At 47.3% G+C, this 22,109-nt stretch overlaps 1 protein-coding gene across 2 annotated transcripts in view; it reads right to left on the reverse strand.

The window, feature by feature from the left end:
* GFRA2 (GDNF family receptor alpha 2) overlaps nucleotides 1–22,109 on the reverse strand; it is a 432,056-nt gene that overhangs the window by 322,642 nt on the left and 87,305 nt on the right. Inside the window, exon 8 of one of the 2 annotated variants that reach the window (XM_079987536.1) lies at nucleotides 19,409–21,123. The exons of the other annotated variant lie outside the window; for it this stretch is intronic. Within the exon in view, the coding sequence (XP_079843662.1) occupies nucleotides 20,995–21,123 (129 nt within the window). The 3' untranslated portion in view covers nucleotides 19,409–20,994. Of the gene's footprint in view, nucleotides 1–19,408; nucleotides 21,124–22,109 lie in introns of those variants that run through there. 2 annotated transcript variants of the gene reach the window in all.

Below are 22,109 nucleotides of genomic sequence, written 5' to 3' on the forward strand. Positions count from 1 at the left end.
TCTGATAATCACAAAACAATTATTAATAGACACAATCACGCAGTAACACACAAAGCTGAGCATTATCCTGGGGGTTTGTATAGCAAGTGGCTCCAGGACTGTTCACAACTTGAGTTGAAGTTTTTATTTGATTGATTGATTGATTGATTGATTGATTGATTGATTGATTGATTGCCTTTGTATTCCAACTTTTTCTCCATGGAGCTCATGCAATCCCTCACTTCCTGGCCAAGTGAAGATTTCAGCCCTGGTCTCTCCCAGGCCCTTGTATGACCCTCTAGCCACAACACCAGACTGACTGTCAAATGCTGTTGAATGTGTATTTGAAACTCTTCCCCATGACATCTCCCTCAAACTGCTCCTACCCAGTTGGTTTTCCCCTGTAAATTTGGGTTTCCCTGATCCAGGGATCATCCAGTAAGTTTTGAAAAATGCAACTCCAAACTGCTGCTTTTGAGACAGCAGAGGCATTTCCCCTTGTGTTTGTGTATGTATATAAAGTGGTACCTTGGGTTAAGAACTTAATTCGTTCTGGAGGTCCGTTCTGAACCTGAAACTGTTCTGAACCCGAGGTACCACTTTAGCTAATGGGGCCTCCCACTGCCGCTGCCGCTGCGCGATTTCTGTTCTCATCCTGAAGCAAAGTTCTTAACCCAAGGTACTATTTCTGGGTTAGTGGAGTCTGTAACCTGAAGCATCTGTAACCTGAGGTACCACTGTATCGAGCATCCATAAGCAGGCTGGTAGCTGGATACAGAGACCTGCTTGCTCTGTGCTGGATCCATAGCTGTGACTAAGGGAGAAGCAATCTCTGTTGGGGTGCCGATGCCGTGAGCCCCTCCCTCCTATGCTCAGCATATATAGATGTGTAAATGAAATCATATTTCCTAAAGACACCACAGTCTCCACTGACCTTCATTCCAAGGAAACCAAACCCTAGACAAATGCTTGGAACCCCTGGAGTCTCTCACTTCTGAGAGAGATTAGGGTGCGATGTAATGGTATCAAACAGCCATTTTCCTGTCTTGGAATAGGAAATCCCATTTTTGTTTTTTGTTAATCATTTTTATTGATTTTCCATTAAAAAACATCCAATTAAATATCCAATCATAATACTTCAATTAAAAAAAAACTAAAATAAAAAAGATCAAATTATAGTCCAAATTATATTTATTAATTTCTTGGGGCTCCCCAAGGTCTGGATCTCTGGAGCATATCTCCACATCTTAATCCTGTTTCTCATTGTTGGGGAAATCCCATTTTTGGATTGTGTATAAAACAAAGTCTGTGCAGGTAAGTTTGCACTGCATGGGGAGGGGAAATGCAATTCTATTCTGCAATTCTGGGTAGGGCGGTTTGCATGCACTGCTCAGCTGATTCCTGTGTGCATGCCCTGTTTCTGCAAAATTAATACATTTGAATAAAAAAAGATGGAAGGCAGAGACAAGTAAGGAAACACTTCCTGTTATGGGTTGGGAAAAGCAGCTTGACCTTCAGCTTCAACTGTAAATGCATCTGTGCATGTGTGAACTAATAAGGTCAAACGGGAAGGGAGACAATGTGGATTCCAAATGAGAACCAGCTCCCAGGTGTGATCAAGGCCCCAGCCTCACTATTAATTTGTTAGATGCCCATCTGTCATTGCTTTTGATAGTTAGCAAGCTTTGTTGGACAGGCTCTCTCCCAGGTGCTGTCATACCTTTGTGGTCTGTCAAATGATTTACAGGATTTACAGTTAGTGGCAATCACCTGCCTAACATCTGTTAGCAGGGTTTTTGTAAGCTTGCAGCTTTGTTAAAAGTTCCTTCCAGGTAAGCCGGGAGGGTTCTGAGAATGGCATATCACCTGCATTACGTCCTTTATTATATAGAGCATTTCTTGCCAGAAGGTTAATGTTTGAGGACTTGAGCATCATAAATGTAGGTCAGTGGTGCGTAGTGTTTGAGACCTCCATCTTCAGAAGACCAGGAACCATATGCCACCTGTAACTCAATTGAAACTTGAATGGATTCAGTGCCAAATTTATCTGAAACATCTCACTCCTAATCACTTCTCTGCTTTGCTGCCTTCCTACATTCCCACCCCATGCGGGGAAAATATCCTTTGATCTCTTGAGAAATCCAGCAGCACCCTTCTCTGTTTCCTAGACACTCAATGCATGGCCAGGCAGAAGAAGAAGAAGAGTTTGGATTTCATATCGTGCTTTATCACTACCCTAAGGAGTCTCAAAGCAGCTAACAATCTCCTTTCCCTTCCTCCCCCACAACAAACACTCTGTGAGGTGAGTGGGGCTGAGAGACTTCAGAGAAATGTGACTAGCCCAAGGTCACCCAGCAGCTGCATGTGGAGGAGCGGGGAATCGAACCCGGTTCACCAGATTACGAGTCCACCTCTCTAACCACTACACCACACTGGAGAGCAATCCCCACCACCAACTCCACATTTTTCAGAAGGAGAGCTTTCCTGCAAGGGCAACCATTATAGTTTTAGGGGAGGTCTAATACAAAGGATTCGCTTAATCTCCCATAGTGTTTTATGGTCAGTTGGTTTGGAAATAGCAGGCATGAAACAGGTGGCCTGCTATATATTTATAAAAAAAAACCTGTCAAAGTGCAGATAGATAGGTCCAGGGGCTTTAATGCCAGGCCCCTTTGAAGTTGATTTGAAGGTAAAGGTAAAGGGACCCCTCACCGTTAGGTCCAGTCGTGGCCGACTCTGGGGTTGCGGCGCTCATCTCGCTCTATAGGCCGAGGGAGCCGGCGTACAGCTTCTGGGTCATGTGGCCAGCATGACTAAGCCGCTTCTGGTGAACCAGAGCGGGTGGCCAGGACATGATACTGTAACACCCTACTTGTCACTTTTTTCCAGGACGACAAGGAACCATTAATGAGTGCTTTTGGGGTTCAGACAGTCAACCAGCTACAAATCCACCTGACAGTTACCTTATCCAGCCCACATTTTAACAGCTTCTTTGCAAGAATATCTTGCAGGACTTTGTCAAAACCCTTACTGAAATCAAGATACGCTACATCCACAGCATTCCCCTGGTCCGCCAAGCTTGTAACTCCATCAAAAAAATGAAAAAGCAATGAGTTTTGACTGCCATGACTTGTTTTGGGGGAAACCCTTGCTGGGTCTTGGTAATCACAGCATCCTTTTCTAAGCACTTACAGAACAACTGTTTAATTATGTGTTCTTAGACCAGGGGTCAGCAACTATTTTCAGCCATGGGCCAGTCCACTGTCCCTCAGACCATGTGGTGGGCCGGGCTATATTTTGAAAAAAATATATGCACAAATTCCTATGCCCCACAAATAACCCAGAGATGCATTTTAAATAAAAGGACACATTCTACTCATGTAAAAACATGCCGATTCCCGGACCGCCCGCGGGCCAGATTGAGAAGGCGATTGGGCTGCATCCGGCCCCTGGGCCTTAGGTTGCCTACCGCTGTCTTTGATCCCTCTTTTAAAATAATGATGTTAGCTGGCCACTTAAGTGCTCTCATCAGCATCCCAAAAGAATGAGCAAAGTTCCAAGAATTGCGTGTGTAGGTCCCCAGGCCACCCCTCAAATAACTTCACACATAACACGTAATTTTAGTTTTGGTTTTTGGGCACTATTTTGGCCACAACTTTATTAAAATACAAAATCAGTGAGTGGTTGTTTAGACATTGGTTATGACTATCTGTCCCCCCGCCTGGGACAGAACTGACATCCCGAGGTCCGATCGGTAGCTAGTAGAAGAGAAAGTCAAACTGGGGGTCATTTGAGCTAAGCGTCGGACCCACGCCGCTCACCCCAGCAGCTCCCCGAAAGCTTGCCTGCCCGGTCCTATAACAAGGATTCCCATAACAGGGATTGGGCGGCCCTGGTCCCATAACAGGGATTGGACGAAATCATGGCAAGCCCCAGGATTCCTTTAACGGAATTCCCTTCAGCGCAATAGGAGGGGCAGGCCCAGCCTGACCCCTCCACCACCAGCATATTATAACCAATGCCTAACCGCAACCTTACAAGTTGTGATGAATTGCTGAGTAGTAGGCAAAAACCAAAGGGACGCAGGTGGCGCTGTGGGTTAAAGCCTCAGCGCCTAGGACTTGCCGATCGAAAGGTCGGCGGTTCGAATCCCTGTGGCGGGGTGCGCTCCCGCTGCTCGGTCCCAGCGCCTGCCAACCTAGCAGTTCGAAAGCACCTCCGGGTGCAAGTAGATAAATAGGGACCGCTTACCAGCGGGAAGGTAAACGGCGTTTCCGTGTGCGGCTCTGGCTCGCCAGAGCAGCGATGTCACGCTGGCCACGTGACCCGGAAGTGTCTCCAGACAGCGCTGGCCCCTGGCCTCTTAAGTGAGATAGGCGCACAACCCCAGAGTCTGTCAAGACTGGCCCGTACGGCAGGGGTACCTTTACCTTTACCTTTAGGCAAAAACCAAATGGCACAGCCAATCACCAAATGGCAAAATTCCTACTAGGCCCCTGCTCCAAAGCAGACGACCCCATGACAGGCAAAGCAAGGTCAACCGGAAAGAGGGCGGGCGGGCGGGCGGGTGATCCGATGCACTCTGCAAAGAGAAAGAGAAACCAGAGTGCACCAATATTTAAGGACTATGGTCCCACCCACCCAATTTGCATCATACAATTTGCCCCAGCAACCCGGTTACCCAATCATGATGCCAGGCAACAATTATTAACCTGCCTGGCAAGAAGAGGCCTGGCCTGGTGGCCCACACCGCAACACGTGCTCTCATTTATTGGAGAGCACGCTTTCCAGCCAAGTGGGCCTCACCTAGCTGCTAGAATGAATGAACGCTAGAATGAATGAATGCAGGCTGGAAGATGGAGACACACAGACCTTCCTGCTCTGTGCTGGATCAAATTTGCCACCAATGGAGAAGTAGGATCTGTTTGGATGTTAATGCCATGGGCCCCTCCATCTTATGTTTAGGTTGCATCCATGTATAAATAAACCATATATCCTAATGACGCCATAGTCTCTGCTGAGTTTTATTCCTAGGAAACTAAAACCCGAGGAAGTAGCTGGAACCTCTGATGCCTCTCACTGCTTGGTGATTGGGGTGGTGTGAAAACAGGCATTCACAGCTGGTACTTCCAAGGCAGATTGGGAGGAGATTAGAATCAAAAAATTGAATAAGCAAATCTTTCCGGGGGTTTGTTTTTTTCCTACTAAAGCAAATAAAAGTAAATATTCACTGCACATCATCAATCATTTTGCAAGTACAGCTATTAGGCAACAGCAAAACCCTCTTTGTTCCCCGGTATAGCAGAACAATTGCAGAGTTAAAATGAAACATAAGCATCTATGGAGTTTGAATTATTTAGCAGACAGTATCCCTTACATCCCTGGACTTCTCTTTTGTACCAACCATGTGCAGCTTAAAGTAATTCTGCATTCAATGATAACATTTTTCATCCCTATAATTAATTTACTGGAAATAAGTTAGGGAAACCACCACTGCCTTTCTCTTTTGATAGAATGCATGGATCTGTGATAAATTAACGAGGTATTCTTGCTCCCAAGCACGAAAACAATACAGAGGAAAGAAGGGGCGGGGAGGGAAAGAACCCACCAAATAGCATATTGAAATTATTGAGATGAACGCTTCTACAGGGGTTGCTTTCAGAGTTTTACCACAAAGCATACATTTCACTGTACATCTCAGCTGCAATCTTGTGTGCTGCTAAGGGTGACAAAACAAAAACAAGGCAGTGGAACTTGGTACAAAAGGACTGCGCTCCTTCCATGCTCTTGTGCAGGGCCGTCATAAGCATATCTGGCGCAGTGGTGCAAAGATCCCTCAGCCCCCCCCCTTTCCAAGAGTTGTTGACCTTTTTTTTAAGGGCTGGAGGAGGCGCACAGCGGCTGGAGGGCGGATCCTCTGGCGGGGAAGAGGTGCAGAGGCTGGACATGGTGCCTCCCGGTTCAGCTGGCCGCTTTGTGCAGCAGTGGCATGGCAGGCAACACACTGAACGAGCGAGCAGGCCTGCACCAAGCAAGCGAGGGTGCATGCGTTGCTCCCACTGAGCATCGGTTCAGTTTTTTCCCTTTTAGCCTTCTGGCGCCCCCCAGAATTCAGCACCTGCAGGCTAAAGGGGGGAAAAATGAGCCGGCGATCGGCGGGAGCGGCGCATGCACCCTCGCTCATTCAGTGCGCTCGTTTGGTGTTCCCCAGACTCTCGCCCCCAGAACCTGGCACCCTGGCGCCCCGCGACACTAGCCTCTATGGGAAGACGGGCCTGCTCTTGTGCAGCATCCATTTTCACAAGGAACACTCAGCAGGAGCGAGCCAGTGTCACAGAATCACAGAACTGTTCCACTGCTGAATAGCTCTCACCGTCAGGAAGTTATTCCTAAGGTTTAGTCAGAATCTCTTTCCATGGCTTATCAAATGGTAGAGTTGTAAGGGACCCCAGTGGTCATCTAGTCCAGCCTGCTGCAGTGCAGGAATCACTCAGTGGGACTTGTTGTTGTTTAGTCGTTTAGTCATCTCCGACTCTTCGTGACCCCATGGACCAGAGCATGCCAGGCACTCCTGTCTTCCACTGCTTCCCGCAGTTTGGTCAAACTCATGCTGGTAGCTTCGAGAACACTGTCCAACCATCTCGTCCTCTGTCGTTCCCTACTCCTTGTGCCCTCCATCTTTCCCAACATCAGGGTCTTTTCCAGGGAGTCTTCTCTTCTCATGAGGTGGCCAAAGTATTGGAGCCTCAGCTTCAGGATCTGTCCTTCCAGTGAGCACTCAGGGCTGATTTCCTTCAGAATGGAGAGATTTGATCTTCTTGCAGTCCATGAGACTCTCAAGAGTCTCCTCCAGCACCATAATTCAAAAGCATCAATTCTTCGGCAATCAGCTTTCTTTATGGTCCAGCTCTCATTAGTTCTGAATAAAAATGCAGAGGACTGCAATGTAAAGCTACATGGTCTCTCCCTAGTAACCTGAGAGAAAGCTCTCTTGAATACAGTGGGACTTACTTCTGAGAAGACACATAAAGGCTTGCAGTTCCATTTCCAGTAAAGGAATCAACACTCCCTGCGTTTCCTTAAAAAATGGCTGGCTGGTGAAGCATTTCAGTTAAAGAATTTAAAGTGGATTGGTGACATTTTCCTTCAAAATTATAGGAAGGGCTTCGTATGCCAGCTTCCCTATTTCTTTCATTTGGTTCAGGCATTTTATTTTCCATATAAACAGTTTTTACACCTACCCCCCCCCCACACAGCACTTTTAATTGTCCTCTGAAACGTGGAGGAGAGGAAAACTGGGACATTCCAGGAACAAACCAGAAACTGGGATGGTGACTATAATTCCAGGACTGTCCCTGGAAAATCGGGACACTTGGAAGGTATGCAACCAGCAAGAATATCCATTTGTTGCTAACCTCCCACACAACCTAGTTTGAAAACCTGAGGGGGCCCGTTCTACTGTTGAACAGCTCTCCCCACCAGAAAGTTATTCCTAAGAACTTGGTTTGGTTTGGTTGGGTTGGGTTCTCCCTTCTTGTCAAGTGAATCCATAGGTGCAGTCCCATTTCCCTCCATCTCTGTAGCAACTCTGTGCCCTACACAAAGGAGGCTGGCAAGGCTGCCCTTTGCAAGAAGATGCCTGGGTCATCCATGTCCGGTCCTGCCCCTTTGTGTTCAGCTAACTGGTTGATCACTGAAGAATTGATGCTTTTGAATTCTGGTGCTGGAGGAGACTCTTGAGAGCCCCATGGACTGCAAGAAGATCAAACCTCTCCATTCCAAAGGAAATCAGCCCTGAGTGCTCACTGGAAGGACTGATCATGAAGCTGAGGCTCCAAGACTTTGGCCACCTCATGAGAAGAGAAGACTCCCTGGAAAAGACCCTGATGTTGGGAAAGATGGAGGGCGCAAGGAGAAGGGGATGACAGAGGACGAGATGGTTGGACAGTGTTCTCGAAGCTACCAGCATGAGTTTGACCAAACTGCGGAAGCAGTGGAAGACAGAAGTGCCTGGCGTGCTCTGGTCCATGGAGTCACAAAGAGTCAGACACAACTAAACGACTAAACAACAACAAAACTGGTTGACAATAGCCACAGGGCTGCCTGCCCTCGCTCAGATGATTGTGGAGCCACATCCATGAAATCACATGCTAGTAAAACAACAACAACAACACTGCAGGTGAACATGACCCACGTCAAGTCCTTTGCAAACCACCACCACCCTTTTCATTTTGAGCAACCAGCTTGGTTTATGAGTCTCTAACATATTTGAGTGCCGGCTGAGGAGGTTTTTCTCCCCGACACTCCAGCAGGCGAGTAATTCCCTTTGCACAAACATGTGAGCGGAATGCCAGCCAGACAATTAGTGCGGCTTTTATTTTGCCTGCTTGCCATCCTTGCTAAGCTGAAGGAAATTTGATTTATTTCAGTAATAGGGAGGCGAATGCACTGCTCCTTCTAAGTTCACCCTCTCGTGTGCCTCGCCATATACATCGCTGAGTGGGGAGAAGGCAGGGAACAAACCGTGTCAACACACGGGGCTCAGCTGGAACAAGACCTGACGGCCACAACATTCTTAGCTCAATGCAATGCAAGGGGAAATAAAGGAGAAAGGTTATATCTGGTCCAAGACCTGGACATTGGGATAGACTTACTCCCTTATTAGGGAAGGATACTGCATTTGGGACTTTTCAGTTTAGTGAAAAGGCAAGTAGAAGTTTATAACATTATGCTATGATAGAAGTTTATAAAATTATGCCTGGCATGCAGAGAGTGGATGGAGAAATTTTGCCCCCCGCCCCTCCTAATATTAGAACTTGTGGACATCCATTGAAGCTGGATGTTGAAAGATTTAAGATAGATAAAAGTCCTGTATAGTTAAAGCTATGGCTTTCCCAGTCATGATGTATGGAAATGAGAGCTGGACCATAAAGAAGGCTGATCGCCGAAGAATTGATGCTTTTGAATTCTGGTGCTGGAGGCGACTGTTGAGAGTCCCATGGACTGCAAGAAGATCAAACCGATCCATTCTGAAGGAAATCAGCCCTGAGTGCTCACTGGAAGGACAGATTGTGAAGCTGAGGCTCCAATACTTTGGCCACCTCATGAGAAGAGAAGACTCCCTGGAAAAGACCCTGATGTTGGGAAAGATGGAGGGCACAAGGAGAAGGGGACGATGGAGGACGAGATGGTTGGACAGTGTTCTTGAAGCTACCAACATGAGTTTGACCAAAGTTGGGAGGCAGTGGAAGACAGGAGTGCCTGGCATGCTCTGGTCCATGGGGTCACGAAGAGTCGGACACAGCTAAACAACTAAACAGCAACAACAAAAGGAAGTCCTTCTTCCTGCAGCACATCGTTAAACTATGGAACTCCCACCCACAGGAGGCAGTGATGGCCACAAACCTGGATGGCTTTAAAAGGGGATTGGACGAATTCATAGAGGAGACATGGTTAAGTCTAGGGGGGGGGGACAGGAACATGATGTCAAGGGCAGGCAGGACTCCAAAGAGTGTGGGATGGAGGCAGGGGACCAGAAGAGTGACCCAGGAGAAGGGCCAAGTGATTGATGGGGCTTGGTGCTGCCCGTAAGGAGCCGGTGGAAGTGGGAGAGTCGGGGCAGTCTGCGTGGAGAAAGCCATGCCAGATGTGGCGCCAGAAGGCGAGGCTGTTCAGCCAACAGATGGGTCTGCAGTCTCCGCACCTTCTCCTGCCCTGCTGTCTCCTAGATTCTGGAGGGCCACGAGGCAGCAAGAGCTGCGGTGACTGCCGTGCAAGAGAAATCTCAGATTCTGTATGTGCAACCCACCAGGAGAGGGCATATAAACCAGAACACTGGTGTGTGCATGTGTGTGCTTGCTTCCTATTGCCATAACTGCCTCATGGGGCCCAGACCAGTGGACAGCTGCTAAGAGGCTAGAAGCATGTTTACGTGTGTGTTTCTCTTGCGAAGAAAGAGTTAACTGTCATATGTGTGCCTTCCTTATCTGTGACGGGACAGGAGACATAAGAATTCTCCCCTGGTCTCCTTGCTGGCCGAAATAGGACTAATTTAGCCAGCTAGCCCTGGTGATCATCTAATGTTTATTGGATGGTCCCCCCCCCCCCACCACACTAAATTGATTTTTGAATTCTGAAATTATCGTTATTCATGTTTTATACTATCTTTTATGCTGTTTTTTGTTGCATCAATTAAGTGCTTTAAATTTGTTGTTAGCCGCCCTGAGCCCAGTTTTTGAACCAGGAAGGGCGGGGTATAAATAAATTATTATTATTATTATTATTATTATTATTATTAGCCACAACAGCTATGCTCTGCCTCAACAGTTGGAGGCACCAATGCTTCTGAATACCAGTTGCTGGAAAGTACAGAAGAATGTTGCTATTGTGCTTGGATCCCGCTTGCAGGCTTCCCATTAGGACATCACATTAGCCACTAAGAGAACAGGATACTGGACTAGATGGGCCATTGGCCTGATCCAGCAGGCTTTCTTTATGTTCTTATTCTTGGAGGTTAAGCACACGGATGGCGCTGTGGGTTAAACCACAGAGCCTAGGACTTGCCAATCAGAACGTCGGTGGTTTGAATCCCCACAACGGGGTGAGCTCCCGTTGCTCGGTCCCAGCTCCTGCCAACCTAGCAGTTTGGAAGCACACCAGTGCAAGTAGATAAATAGGTACTGCTCCGGCGGGAAGGTAAACGGCGTTTCCGTGCACTGCTCTGGTTCCCCAGAAGCGGCTTAGTCATGCTGGCCACATGACCCGGAAGCTATATGCCGGCTCCCTCGGCCAGTAAAGCGAGATGAGCGCTGCAACCCCAGAGTCATCCACGACTGGACCTAACGGTCAGGGGTCCCTTTACCTTTAAGCACATCTTTTAGATTTTAACTTTTCTTTTTCAGAGCCGGCAACTCCCAATTCCCCATGGCTGCCAATGCAAAGTGATCACAGACTGCATCTAGATGTAAGTCTGTATTTGGAGTATTTATACCACGCCTCTTAACAAAGGCCTGCTCATTGAGGAGCTTCCAGCAGCTTCAGGAATCATTGCTGCAGAAAGGGTCTTAGGGGTCATCTTGTCGAACCGTGGTCAGCAATCTCCCCCCTCCACCATCATGCTTTATTAGCTGTCGTCGTGACTGCAATTCAGCCTATAGACTTCCTGAATTCAGAATGCGGGGGTTGGGGGGGAGAGAAAGCAGAGCCCACACTTCGCCAGCATTCTCCCGCAGGAGCACTGCAGAGCTTGGGAAATGTGCGGCCGCACCATTTAGTCAATTGATCGGTCGCATTTCTCTCTTAAAAAGAGCTCCCCTGCTAAATCAAGCAGCAGCGTTCAAAATACTTTTGCATTGCTGTTTATAGGAAGTCCTGTTTTATAAGAAGATTGGCACCATCGTAGATAGAAGAGGCACTATCTCAAGAAGCGCCCCCTGATATGGCTGTTGGGAGTTCAGCCTACACTCGAGTAGGACCCTGGCAGAGACACATGCCCGACTGGCATGTTCTCTCCCTCCTGGTCGATCGTTCGGGAGCTTCATAAACTTTCTTCTGCTCGAACATCACAGCGACCGATGCCAACAGACATCGGCACACTTAGGGATCTGCAGAGTTTGCGTATGATGCGTGACAGACCTCAGCAACTCAGCATTTTGGCTAATCTACTTTATTTACATATAAACACACATGGAGTTCTGCTGCTCCAGAGAAGCGGACACAGAGCAATGGATCCAAACTACAAGAAAGAAGATTCCACCTAAACATTAGGAAGAACTTCCTGACAATAAGAGCTGTTCGACAGTGGAATTTGCTGCCAAGGAGTGTGGTGGAGTCTCCTTCTTTGGAGGTCTTTAAGCAGAGGCCTGACAACCATATGTCAGGAGTGCTCTGATGGTGTTTCCTGCTTGGCAGGGGGTTGGACTCGATGGCCCTTGTGGTCTCTTCCAACTCTATGATTCTATGATTCTATGATTCTAACATGGCTCCCTCTCTCTCTAGCATCAGACAGGCATGGGCAGGGGGCATCTAAAAAGAAATAAATGAACTATTCTCTTTGAAAATTCTTCACTGATTATTGTTCTTGTTGGTGGATCAGTTTAGATTTCGGGTTAAGTACTTAATTTGTTCTGGGGGTCTGTTCTTAACCTGAAACTGTTCTTAACCTGAGGCACCACTTTAGCTAATGGGGTCTCCCGCTGCCGCCGGAGCACAATTTCTGTTCTCATCCTGAAGCAAAGTTCTTAACCCGAGGTACTATTTCTGAGTTAACGGAGTCTGTAACCTGAAGCGTATGTAACCTGAAGCGTATGTAACCTGAAGCGTATGTAACCTGAAGCGTATGTAACCCAAGGTACCACTATACTCCTGAGCCAGGTTCAAGATCTTTGCATTAATTCACAAAGTGCTGAACAACTTAGGTCCAGGGGACCTCAGGGACCTCCTGAACCCTTCCATCCCAGCTTGGTCACTGAGATCAACTGCAAGAGCATCATTGCTCATTCCCCAAGTTCTGACGTTCATCTGACAGCATCGAGAAACAGTGCCGTTTACTGCCATTGGCCCAGTCCTGTGGAACTCTCTGCTACTGGAGATTTAGCAAATAAAAAAAATTGTCCAGTAGCACCTTAGAGACCAACTAAGTTTGTTCTTGGTATAAGCTTTTGTGTGCATGCCCACTTCTTCAGATACTTAGCTGGTCTCGAAGGTGCTACTGGACTGCATCAGATATTTTGACTGCTTCAGACCAACCTGAATCTGGAGATTTAGCAGTCACTTTCTCTGCCAATTTTTAAATGCCTGCAGGCAATGAAGAATGCATTCTTCCATAATGGTTAATGGAGGTCTGTTTTAAACTTTTAAAATAGTTTTTTATGGCTGTAAAGCACTTCAGTATTTTTTATGACACAGCGGTATGCATTTCCCCCCATAAATAAATAAATAAATAAATAAATAAATAAATAAATAAATGTAAAAGTGGCACATTTTACTCTTTGTGAGCAAGTCCATGTCTCACCCCTGAAAGAAAGAGACGAGCTGCTTTGTCTGGCCAGTCCTGTGGCCCTTGCCCTTCTGCAAGGCTTCCGTGTCCACTTCAGTAACCAACTGGCATAGTACAGAACTGTGGCTCAGTGGTTAGAGCATCTGCCTTGAAATCAGATTGGCTAGGTTCACTCCCTAGTGACACCTCCAGGGCTGGAAGGGACTCCTGCCTGAAACCCCAGGTTGCTGCTGGTGGTCAGTGTAGACCAGGGGTAGGCAACCTAAGGCCCGGGGGCCAGATGCGGCCAAATTGCCTTCTCAATCCGGCCACGAACGGTCCGGGAATCAGCATGTTTTTACATGAGTAGAATGTGTGCTTTTATTTAAAATGCATCTCTGGGTTATTTGTGGGGCATAGGAATTCGTTCATTTTCCGCCCCAAAATTTAGTCCAGCCCACCACATTGTCTGAGGGACGGTGAACCGGCCCACAGCTGAAAAAGGTTGCTGACCCCTGGTGTAGACAATAGATATGGGGTTAGCAAACTTTTTCAGCAGGGGGCGTGTCCACTGTCCCTCACACCTTGTGGGGGCCCAGACTATATTTTGAAAAAATAAATATAAATGAACGAATTCCTGTGCCCCACAAATAACCCAGAGATGCATTTCAAATAAAAGGACACATTCTACTCATGTAAAAACACGTTGATTCCCGGACAGTCCGCGGGCCAGATTGAGAAGGCGATTGGGCCAGATCCAGACCCCGGGCCTCAGTTTTCCTACCCATGCAATAGATGAACCAATGGTGTGAGCCAGAATCACAGAATTGTAGAGTTGGGAGGGACCCTCAGGATCATCTAGTCCAACCCTTTGCAATGCAGGAATATGCAGCTGTTCCGTACAGGAATCGAACCTGCAACTTGGTGTCCCCAGCATCATGCTCTAACCAATCGAGCTTGTCAAGCTCCTTGTGTCACTAATGAGCTATGGCTCATATTAAAAGGCAATTGTGCAGTCTCTGGATAGATGTGCCCTTCTTATTTTGTCACCACTGTAATTTGGGACGCGGGTGGTGCTGTGGGTTAAACCACAGAGCCTAGGACTTGCTGATCAGGAGGTCGGCGGTTCGAATCCCCGTGACGGGGTGAGCTCCCGTTGCTCAGTCCCTGCCCCTGCCAACCTAGCAGTTCGAAAGCACATCAAAGTCAAGTAGATAAATAGGTACCGCTCCGGCGGGAAGGTAAACGGCATTTCCGTGTGCTGCTCTGGTTCGCCAGAAGCGGCTTAGTTATGCTGGCCACATGACCCGGAAGCTGTACACCGGCTCCCTCGGCCAATAAAGCGAGATGAGCGCCGCAACCCCACAGTTGGCCACGACTGGACCTAATGGTCAGGGGTCCCTTTACCCTTTACCTTTAATTCCCCAAGGACAAAAAACAACAACAAAAACAGCAGGAGGCGGGAGGCGCAGAACCCCAGCAAATGACTTCCCTCCACCGAAGGCAGTCTTGCAGCTGACGGGCAATTTCAAGCCACGGCCATCACTGTGTCTTCTGGCCTGGCTCCCTTCAGCCCAGAAGCGATTTCCTTTTGCCTTGGAATACCTTGCAAAGATGTGTTCCCTCCTGCTCCCCACCCCTTCCCCCCAATCTCCACCTGCAGGTAGAACAGGTGGAAGGCAATTATCATAAAGGCAGCGGCAATAGGCAATTTCGTGGAGTTCTGTTTGCTTGCGAGGCACATCAGAATCTTTCAATTTCATTGCCCTCCGGAGATTGTATCTATTTTCTTCCCCATTTGGAGAGGCGGCTGTTGAGAGCATATATAATGGGCCTAGGTATTTCTGAGAAGAGCTCTGGTTCTTCCACCGAGCTGGTTTCCAATCAGTCACCTGAACAAGGGGCCGTTTGCCTCTTAGCAAATGAGGCCATTCAGACCCACCATCTCTCCCCCCTGGCCACATTTGAGCCCTGCAGCCACAAAAACATGAAAGGAGGCTGCTGGATCAGGCCAGTGGCCCATCTAGTCCAGCATTCTGGTCTCACAGCAGCCAACCAGTTGCCCCAGAGGGAAACCAGCAAGCTGTACCCAAAAAACAAGTGATCTCTCCTCTCCTGGGGTTTCCAGCAACTGGTATCCAGAAGCATTGCTGCTTCCAGCTGTGAAGGCAGAGCATAACCATCATGGTAGTTCAGCATCCAGTAATGTCTCCAGGTATGGCTGGAAGTGAGGGATGCAGGTGGCGCTGTGGGTTAAACCATAGAGCCTAGGGCTTGCTGATCAGAAGGTCAGTGGTTCGAATCCCCGCGACGGGGTAAGCTCCCGTTGTTTGGTCCCTGCTCCTGCCAACCTAGCAGTTCAAAAGCACTAAGTGCAAGTAGATAAATAGGTACCACTCCGGTGGGAAGGTAAACGGCGTTTCCGTGCGCTGCTCTGGTTTGCCAGAAGTGGCTTAGTCATGCTGGCCACATGACTCGGAAGCTGTATGCCGGCTCCCTCGGCCAGTAAAGCGAGATGAGCGCCGCAACCCCAGAGTCATCCGCGACTGGACCTAATGGTCAGGGGTCCCTTTACCTTTTTACTCATGTCCATCTTAAAACACAGCAAGGTTGCCCTTCACCCACTTTGTTTCAAATGTCATGTGTGTGTCATTAAGGTCAGGGATGTTTCCACATTGCCAACTACCTGTACACACAAGCGATTGGAGAGGGGGCATAGGTGCCTTGAAATGGCTTATGTGTATTCCTGCATTGCAGAGGGTTGGGTGATATTACCCTCAGGGCCCCTTCCAACTGAGATTCTATGATTCCAAATCAGGTCAAAGCTGGTTTGCAGGAATGCAGGAATCACGGCCGAAAAATCCCAGACAACAGGCCATCCAACCTCAGTTTAAAACAGTGTTTCCCAAACTTGGGTCTCCAACTGTTCTTGGACTACAACTCCCATCATCCCAGTGGTCAGGGATGATGGGAATTGTGGTCCAAAAAGAGCTGGGAAACACGAGTTCAAAGCCTCCAATGAAGTAGAGTCCACCATCTTCTGAGGGAGTCCGTTCCACTGGCAAATACCTCTCACCGTCAGAAAGTTCTTCCGAATGTTTAGTCAGAATCTCCTGTCTTACCATTTGAATCCATTGCTTCAGCTCCTCCTCTTTGGAGCAGCAGAAAACAAGTTTGCTCTACCTTCCATGTGAACAGTTGGAGGATGTTTAGCCTTGAGAGGAGAAGATGGGTAGGTATCTTCTACTTTCTGAAGCTATCTTCAACCTGTCTTCTCTCAAGGCTAAACACCCTCCAACTCCCTCAACTGTTCATCGAAGGCTTGGTCTATTAAATGATTGAATTTTTTTTATGTTAACCATTTAGAGATTTTTTTTTTTTACTAGGTTAAGCACATGGGACGCGGGTGGTACTGTGGGTTAAACCACAGAGCCCAGGACTTGCCGATCAGAAGGTCGGCGGTTCGAATCCCCGCAATGGGGTGAGCTCCCGTTGCTCGGTCCCTGCTCCTGCCAACCTAGCAGTTCAAAAGCACATCAAAGTAGATAAATAGGTACCGCTGCAGCGGGAAGGTAACCGGTGTTTCCAAGCGCTGCTCTGGTTCGCTGGCCACATGACCTGGAAGCTGTGCACCGGCTCCCTCGGTCAATAAAGCAAGATGAGCGCCGCAAGCCCAGAGTCGTCCACAACTAGACCTAATGTTCAGGGATCATAGAATCATAGAATCATAGAGTTGGAAGAGACTACAAGGGCCATCGAGGGACTTCCGGGTTAGCGCGATCTGGTTAATGGCGGATTCCCTCCGAGCTCCGGAGGGAATCGGCTCCGCTGGAGAAGGGTTCTACCGCGACGGCGACGCGGGGACCCTCAGAAACCGCAGGCGCTGAAGCCTGCGGACTTGGTGACTCGACAGGCACCTAAAGCGCCCCCCCGACCCACGAAGAGCCTTTTTAAAGGCTGCGGAGAGGGTACGGGGAGTGGCGTGGTGCTGTGAGTAGACCGCTACTGCAGTGGAGCGAAGCCGCGAGCCATGGCCGGAGACCGCTGACTTTCTTCCCTGAAATTCGGACTTTAATTAAACCGTGAGTAGAATGGAATTTGGACTTTAAAATTTCTACCCTTGAATTCGGTACGATCGGGGGATGTGCTAAAGGGAAGTCCGCACCCCCCTGCTTACAGAAGATTTAAAGCAAGGATCGGAGAACTAAGGTGGAGAGTTTTTTCTTTTTGGTGTTTCTTAAAAGATAATATTTTCATGAATTTGACAGAAGAAGATTTGTGCTGGAGAGTAAGAGTGGAATTTTAGAAGCTTTTGTTTTAACCCCCCCCCCCCCCCCAGACCCGGGAGTGTCCTGTATTTGAGCTGGAGAAAAAGGAACAAGGAGTTTGACAGCTGTCAAAGGAGCTCTCAAACGGCAGTGAAAGTTAAAAATCTTATTATCTAACACCTTTCTGGACTAAATTTGTTATATTTGAATTAAAGTGGTTGGGAACAAAGTACTGAAATAACAAAGTAACGGACTGTTGGGAAAAGACTATTAAGTAACCAGAATCCCCCTAGGGGAAACATTGAAACACTACAATGGCTGCAGATGGAAAATTACAGGCAGAGATAGAAAGAATGTTTTTTCTTGTGGGAAAGTTGCAGGAGCAGACTACGGCTATGAGTAAACAACTTACAACCTTGAACTCTAAAATAAGTGACTCTGCTGAATGCACAATGGACTTGACCGGGGAAAAATCTGCAGCTGATTTAGAAGAGATAACTTCGGAACAGGAGGAGAGGGAACAAGGGCCAGTACAGATGGAGAGTACGAACCAGAAGCCTACATTGTCAGAACACAAAGAAGAAGACCTTTGGATTACAAATTTGCGAAAGATGCGAAAGAGGAGGGAGGAAGCCCCTGGAACACTTGGAACATTTGAATTTAAAAGAAATAAGAAATATGATTGGGGCTTCCTCTTTGAGTATGGACTAGCTGACCTTTCGCAGCAGCTGGTACCAAGTACTTTGGATGGAAGAAAATCTGATGAGACTGAGCTAGAACTCCTTCGAGACCCGAGGACCAACAAAGAGGGCTACCAACAAAATTGGCAGAGAGAAACTGACAGAGATTTAAAGGCCTCAGATGTGAGGAATCCAGGCTAAAGACTGTTTTTGTGGACATGGGGACATTGGGAAGGGACAGAAACCGGGGCGGGGGGGGAAAAGAATTTGTAAAAATATGTCTATGACCTTTGTGTTTGATTATTATGACCTATTTTTAAGATAAAAGGGAAATTCGTGGAAGGAATTCGAGTCGACCTTAGAAAAGGATTTAATATTTATAAGAAAACTGGATAAGTAAAATTTGGCCAAGTAATAAGAATTAAGCATTTCTTTAAAAATATATATATATAATAATAATATGTAAAGGATGAGAGATATGAACTTGCTGAGCTAATTTAATTGAATTAGGATGTATGAAGGGGGGGTGGGGGGAGGTCAAGAACTGGGGTTAGGAAAGTAAGGATATGAAACTTTATATGTGTTGTCTTTGTCTGTGTGTGTGTGTTTATAAAATGTGAAAACTCAATAAAAATTTTATTAAAAAAAAAAAAAATACAAGGGCCATCGAGTCCAACCCCCTGCCAAGCAGGAAACACCATCAGAGCACTCCTGACATATGGTTGTCAAGCCTCTGCTTAAAGACCTCCAAACAAGGAGACTCCACGACCCTCCTTGGCAGCAAATTCCACTGTCAAACAGCTCTTACTGTCAGGAAGTTCTTCCTAATGTTTAGGTGGAATCTTCTTTCTTGTAGTTTGGAACCATTGCTCCGTGTCCGCTTCTCTGGAGCAGCAGAAAACAACCTTTCTCCCTCCTCTATGTGACATCCTTTTATATATTTGAACATGGCTATCATATCACCCCTTAACCTCCTCTTCTCCAGGCTAAACATGCCCAGCTCCCTTAGCTGTTCCTCATAAGGCATCGTTTCCAGGCCTTTCACCATTTTGGTTGCCCTCCTCTGGACACGTTTCAGTTTGTCAGTGTCCTTCTTGAACTGTGGTGCCCAGAACTGGACACAGTACTCCAGGTGAGGTCTGACCAGAGCAGAATACAGTGGCACTATTACTTCCCTTGATCTAGATGCTATACTCCTATTGATGCAGCCCAGAATTGCATTGGCTTTTTTAGCTGCCGCGTCACACTGTTGGCTCATGTCAAGTTTGTGGTCAACTGCTCTCAAGTACATGTAAAGGTCCCTTTACCTTTTAAGCATATAGTTTTTAAAAATATATAAATGAAATAGGCACAGACCAGAAATATGGTGGTCTGACCATTTCCAGCTGTATTCACCTACAGAAAGGCAAGTTGAGGCAGGTGCTCTGAGCTTTACCCTCACCTTTCTCAAGCAGGATGGGGAAGTAGGATTGGGGTGGACGGCCAGTGACTCAAACAGCACACACTTTGCTTCTTGGTATGTTTATTTTAGATATTGGTTAAGCACTCCCAACCGCTCTCCTCTTGCCAACGCCTCCACCAGCCCCAGGGCTCTGGAGGAGGTCATCTTGAACACGGAGGGCAGAGATATTTTGTTCCCTGTTGTAGACATTGGTTAAATAATAATTAAAAAAAACAAAAACTTTACAATAATACATTTTTGTTGTAGTTTTGATCCTTAAAAAAGAAGAGAGGAAAGCTAAAGGAACCCTATCCAGGTTATGTGTTTGGTTACGTATATCCATATGTACCGTATTTTTCGCTCTATAAGACGCACCAGACCACAAGACGCATCTAGTTTTTGGAGGAGGAAAACAAGGAAAAAAAATATTCTGAATCTCAGAAGCCAGAACAGCAAGAGGGATCGCTGCGCAGTGAAAGCAGCAATCCCTCTTGCTGTTCTGGCTTCTGGGATAGCTGTGCAGCCTGCATTCGCTCCGTAAGACGCACACACATTTCCCCTTACTTTTTAGGAGGGAAAAGGCGAGTCTTATAGAGCAAAAAATACGGTATATAAAGAAGCCGGTCTCTCTTGATATACATATGCTAGATATGCCTAGGATCAAAGGAGAGTAATGAATGCTGGTTGCCAGCTATGGCTGCTTCCATCCACCAGGAACCCAAAGTGACATTGGGGCAACCTTGAGAAGAGGAGAAGTTTCACCTCTTGGACAGCAAAAATCCTAGAAAAGAGAGAGGAAGGGAATCAGAAGAAACAGCAGAACGGGGTATCTCCTCTGGACCTGTCCGATACGCTTCTTGTTCCACCACGAGACTTGACTGGGTTTGCTATCAGGAAGACTGTCCTGAAGGCCTAGAAAATCATGGGGTGTTGCCGCTCATCTCACAGTGCTCCTTGCACTCCTGGAGGGAGCTCCCTGCCCCCCGCCAGCTGCACAAACATCTTCTCCACCTTCTGCTTCAAGAGGAGAAAGTTAAGACACTTCTGTGGGTGACGGAAGCCAAGCTTGGCTGAGGGGAGGAAGGAGACAGTTGTGTGGTTTGTTTTTTTCCAAGCAGCAAAAAGGAATGGTATGGAGACTGGGGGGACAGGGGGAAAGGGACATAGCTGTCTCTTGCCCTGCAAAGCAGTTTGGCAAACTAAGGCGCATAAGCCACAACTGGCTCAGTCTCTCCATCCAGAGTCGGCCTCCTCGAGATTCTCCAACTGCTTGCAAAAGCAGGTGTGCTCCTTTGAAACGCCATTTGCAACCCCTTTTGAACATGGATGTATTTGGACACAATGGGAGACTCTTGGACTCTTGCTCTAGACACTTCAAACCAAAAAGAAACACAAAGCGGAAAAAACCCCTCCTTTTGAGTATGCAGAATTCCCGGCGCTTAAGTGCTCCCTCAGCACAGATTTCCTGGGGGAAATTGTCCTGTCAAAACTCCTGCAAAACTTGCCGCCGTGCCTTTTCGAAAGCAGAGACTCCAGAAGGCCAAAAGGCCGAAGGAAACGTTTTCAAGGTGTCTTTGTCCATCTCTGCATGCGCAAAAGTTTGGGCTGCGCCTTCCCCCACCCCCTCAGAGCACTCATCCCTCTTTTCTTCTATAATGCCACTATCAAAAGGAGGAGAGGGAGAGCAAAGAGGGTCCCTGGGACAGCAGGCCGGATGCCAGATCCATTTGTGTCCACAAACGTCTTCTGTTCGGGGATCATGTCTGTGGTCAGCGACTTCTGCAGGGAGAAAGGAGGAGGGGGGAGAGAGAGAGGAAAAGAAAGGAGGGTCAGTTCAACAGAGCGGCAGCCACCCCAGGGCACTGGAGCTTTTCCTGAAAGAGCTGCTTCTCTCCTTCCAAGCCAAGGAGCCAGACCTCTTGGTTTCGAGCGAGGATATTGGCAAGTGTCATTGTCAGCATGCAAACCAATACAGCTCTCCTGGGGAGATTAGTAAAAACCTAGGCTGCCAACCTAGCAGTTTGAAAGCACGTCAAAGTGCAAGTAGATAAATAGGTACTGCTCCAGCGGGAAGGTAAATGGCGTTTCCGTGCGCTGCTCTGGTTCGCCAGAAGCGGCTTAGTCATGCTGGCCACATGACCCGGAAGCTGTACGTCAGCTCCCTCGGCCAATAAAGCAAGATCAGCGCCGCAACCCCAGAGTCGGCCACAACTGGACCTAATGGTCAGGGGTCCCTTTACCTTTACCTTAGGCAGTGACTGCAGGAGGCTCTGCATCAAAATAATAATAATAATAATAATAATAATAATAATAATAATAATAATACATTTACCCCGCCCATCTGGCCACGCCTCCCCTGCCACTCTGGGCGGCTTCCAACAGAATATTAAAAACATGACAAAACATCAAACATTAAAAACTTCGCTAAACAGTGCTGCCTTCAGTTGTGTTCTAAACGTCAGGTAGTTGTTTATTTCCTTTACATCTGATAGGAGTGCACTGTTGTTGTTGTTGTTGTTGTTGTTGTTGTTGTTGTTGTTGTTTCTTTATATCCCTCCCATTACCCTGCCCAAGACTCAGGACTGCATACCCCAATCAAAGCAACACAGATAAAATGCAAAAAGCTACAAATGTTTAAAAGTAATTAAACTCCAATAGAATTAAAACCGTCTAAAGAACAGATCTATTAAAATGCAGATGATGAAAAACAATAAAAGCAGGACAGCACTCCTTAAAAGCCCTTTCCATTAAAAAAACAACAACAG

The sequence above is a fragment of the Podarcis cretensis genome (genome assembly GCF_951804945.1).
Source record: "Podarcis cretensis genome assembly, chromosome: 8".
NCBI lineage: Eukaryota > Metazoa > Chordata > Lepidosauria > Squamata > Lacertidae > Podarcis > Podarcis cretensis.